Below are 4,008 nucleotides of genomic sequence, written 5' to 3' on the forward strand. Positions count from 1 at the left end.
TGTGAAGTTATGGATTGAATTAGTGCAGGCTATATAAACAATGAGGCAAGTGTGATCTGCTGTGATTCTCTGACTTCATTGCAGGCTTTTAAAGTTTGGATAACCCCTGCCGAGAAACCTCAAGCTCTCATTCCATGCGTTAGAGTGTAATGATGTTCAACAAGTCACATTATGTAATCCTGGATGGAAATGAGCGCGACTCCACCCAAATCATCACTGCAAGAACACTAAGATAGGCACAAGTTGCAGCATGCTTTTCAAACGGCTGTCCTACTTTCTTCTATTGACTGAAACAGTTGATGCGCAGTGCAGCATTTGATGTGATTTATTGTCATTATTTATTTTTTCTAAATATGAGTATCTTTTGATTTGTCCTAAATATTTTAAGACCTGTAGCTTGCATGGCCATAGATAGAATACACGTAACATTTAAACACTGAATCTTGTTTTCATTCAAATGAAAAAGTTATCTCATGAGTTAATATTATTCTAACTTCCATTCTGTAGAGGAGGACTAACAAGGCGCCTTATCTCACAACATTTGCAATCAGTGGGTTTTACGCATTCATTCTACTATCAGTGATCTTCAGTTGCATGCCATAGAGAGCCGAAGTCCCGCCCTTCTACTTCCGGTCTATGGGACCTATTTTACGATTTTTAATGCATGGGAGTCAATGGAGAGATAACAATTATTTTTTGGTCCCGTTCGAGTTGGACCGTGCATTTCACATATGATGTGTGGGAATTTAAAAGATAATTTTCCACATTAATAAAGTTCTGTTTTTCGTTAGACTTTAAAAGTTATGTAAGTTTTGTGCGAATCCGTTCAGTGGACTACATCTCTTGTCTCAAGCGATGCACGTCACCAACTAGCAAACGAGAGGCTGGCTAGTTAGCTAGCTACTATGCTAGTTAACGGTTACATCTTGCTGCCGGCTAAGTCACTTAACAGCAGTGTTTGTACAGTCTATGAATGAAATACAACTTATCTGGTGTGTTTAATCCTCTGACTCATGATATTTTCATCGGCAAGGGGGAAGCTCAAATAAGACCTGTTGCTGGCGCCCGTGGCTGTGAATTGGTCTAACGTCACTAACGCGACTGATGTGTTTGTAGTCCTTGGAAACACGATCTTTCACAGTGTTGTAATTCACTAGTTACAACATACTTTTCAAATGTCTTTACATGAAAAATTGTCATTAAAATTGACAAACATCATATGGGTAATTCAAGGCACAAGACAATCGGGACCAGAAAATAATTTATATTTCTCCATTGACTGCCATTAAAAAAAAATCCAAAGATAGGTCCCATGGAGGCAAACGGAAGGGGCGGTACTTCGGCTCTCTATAGTGCCTTTCGGGGACTTGCGTCAGGAGCTCATTGGCTCCTGGCCCTTAGCTTGTGATTGGCCCTCCCGTAGTTCCGGGGTTCTAATTGAACTCCACGCTCAGCAGCAGAGGAGAGGAGAGCGACTCTTGAAGTGGGAGGGTATACTGCCTACCACGAGCGACCCAGTTCGTTTCGTAAACGTTAACACTCAAAATGAGACAACTTCTTTATCGTTCTGATGTCTGGATGTAAGACTAACCGGGACATTATTCGTTTGATTCATCAACAAAAAGGAAAACCGCTGGAGTTAAACTTTTTATTTCGCACTGACGGATCACAGGCGGCCGGCGAAAGAAGTCCGAAGCCCGACACCAATGGGAAAATAGGTAAGGTGTGACTGTGATTTTTGTTACAATAAAGCGAAAACTGCACTGGAAATTACTTAAAATCGACTGAATTTCGCAGAGGTAATCTTTGGTCAATGACAGCTCAAAGGAAAGTGATAAACTTGTGTTGAAATGAGGAACAACCGGTAGAACCAGATTGCCTTACTCTCGGTCTTCTGTTTTAGTACTACAGTCCCTAAACAAGCAATCAACCATGGCTGGGATGAGCAACTCTCACATGAAGACTCTAGAGGACCTCACTCTCGACTCCGGCTACGGGGCTGGGGACTCCTGCAAGTCTCTCAGCCTCTCCTCGTCCAAGTCCAACTCGCAGGCGTTCGTGAACACTCCGCACCGGGGCAACTGGTGGTACTACTCCGGGTCCATGAACAGCAGGAATAACAGTTGGGACACCGTCAACACAGTGCTACCGGAGGATCCCGAGGACATTTTCTCCAAATGCCCCCGGCTACCAGACTTGGAGGAGTTTCCCTGGACGGAGGAAGACGTGGGCAGGATCCTGCGCAAAGTGGCCAGCAAGGGGCCAGCGTTTTCCAGCGACGCGGTCCGCAGGCTGTCCAACCTGATGCGCAGGGCTCTCATCCGCATCTCCAGAGAGGCGCAGCGGCTCAGCGTCATGCACTGCCGCTGTACGCGCTTCGAGGTGCAGAGCGCCATCCGCCTGGTTCTGAGCTGGGCGCTCGCTGACCACTGCGTGTCAGCCACCGTAAAGGCCATCTCCATGTACAACATGAGCGCCGGCGAGCTGCTGCGCAAAGGCAAGTCCGCCAGGTGCGGCCTGACCTTCTCGGTGGGACGCTTCTTTCGGTGGATGGTGGACACGCGCATCGCGGTGCGCATCCACGAGTACGCGGCCATCTGCCTGAGCGCGTGCATGGAGGCGCTGGTGGAGGAGGTGGGCGCGCGCGCGCTGATGGCCGCCGACGGCGGCGGGGCTTCCAGCGGCGCGCTCACGGTGGAGGTGCTCGAGGGGGTCGTGAATAACGACTCTGAACTCTGGGGGGTCCTTCAACACTACGAACATCTGATATGCGGCAAGAACGCCAACGGTAAGCGGGCTTAATACAATTATTACATGTCACAGTCTTGACTGTGCCCATGAATGAACAGGTGGTGTTATATATATCAATATCAATGCAATGACAGCACTACCAATTTGTTGTGTATGCAATGATAATGGAAGTTTGAATGCCATGAACTGAAAGGAGTCATTTGGAGACAGGGAAGTGGTTATGGCATGCACCAGGCTTGGGGTGCGTTTCATGTAGCGTTTATACGTCCTCCCTCGCTCCTCGATGCCTCGATCCTCACTGATCTACATAAAGAATGATGGGGGGGAAACAATGGGATAGTCTATCCAGTGTTAGTTATAGATCAGTGGGAACGCCCCTCGAGGATTGAGCATCGAGGATCGAGGAGGCATAATGAGAGGCACCCTTGGTAGTAGCTGACACGACCCCAGATATGACCCGTCTTTGATACCCAATAAGAACCCTCCGATAACCCCTTGACCTCCCAGCAGTATCCCCGTCTTCCTCACTCTCTCATGTGGTTGTGGCCCTCAGTCATCGATCGGCTGCCAGTATTTGTACATTGTAATGAGAGTTTGTTTGTGGCTTACCAACACGGGTCCAGAGCATGGATTTGCACCAGCACACAATAGGCCTTTGTTTCTCCTCGGAGCCCCTTGCAGATTAGCTTGTCTATTGAGGCCAGGAAAACAGATCCTGCAACAAGAGGAGGGAAGCAGACAGTGCTGGATTATACCCCCCTCATCACACACACACACACACACACAGGCACACACACAGGCACACACACACACACACACACACACACTTACACACACAGGCACATGCATACAAACACACACACACACACACACACACACACACACACACACACACACACACACACAGACAGACAGACAGACAGACAGACAGACAGACAGATAGACAGACAGCCACACACACAGCCACAGCCACACACACACACACACGCACACACAGGGACAATAAGGCAATAATAATACACATAAATGCACACACATGAAGAGGAAATATGTGCGTGCATGCATACAGTAATCTTCTAAAATACACAGTGACTTTCCAGCCCTAAACACTAGAGATGCACCGATTGCAAGTTTTTGGCCGATTCCGATTTCCGATTTTTCATCGAGTTTGACCGGCCGATACCGATTTTAGCCGATTCCGATTTAATTTCTTCTAACCACTTTACAGCACAAACAAAGAGTTATTTTCTAGCCTAT

General features: G+C 47.4%; 1 protein-coding gene across 2 annotated transcripts in view; it reads left to right on the plus strand.

Annotated features, from left to right (window-relative positions):
* The first annotated feature begins 1,476 nt into the window (after nucleotides 1–1,476).
* The window catches only part of abtb2b (ankyrin repeat and BTB (POZ) domain containing 2b), a 42,775-nt gene continuing 40,243 nt past the window's right edge, over nucleotides 1,477–4,008 (plus strand). The window contains exons 1-2 of one of the 2 annotated variants that reach the window (XM_062547783.1): nucleotides 1,477–1,718; nucleotides 1,904–2,788. In XM_062547783.1, the coding sequence (XP_062403767.1) occupies nucleotides 1,571–1,718; nucleotides 1,904–2,788 (1,033 nt within the window). In that variant the 5' untranslated portion in view covers nucleotides 1,477–1,570. Of the gene's footprint in view, nucleotides 2,789–4,008 lie in introns of both variants that reach the window. The other variant, XM_062547784.1, reaches the window with a different exon arrangement.

Source organism: Sardina pilchardus, chromosome 10 (genome assembly GCF_963854185.1).
Source record: "Sardina pilchardus chromosome 10, fSarPil1.1, whole genome shotgun sequence".
Classification (NCBI taxonomy): domain Eukaryota; kingdom Metazoa; phylum Chordata; class Actinopteri; order Clupeiformes; family Clupeidae; genus Sardina; species Sardina pilchardus.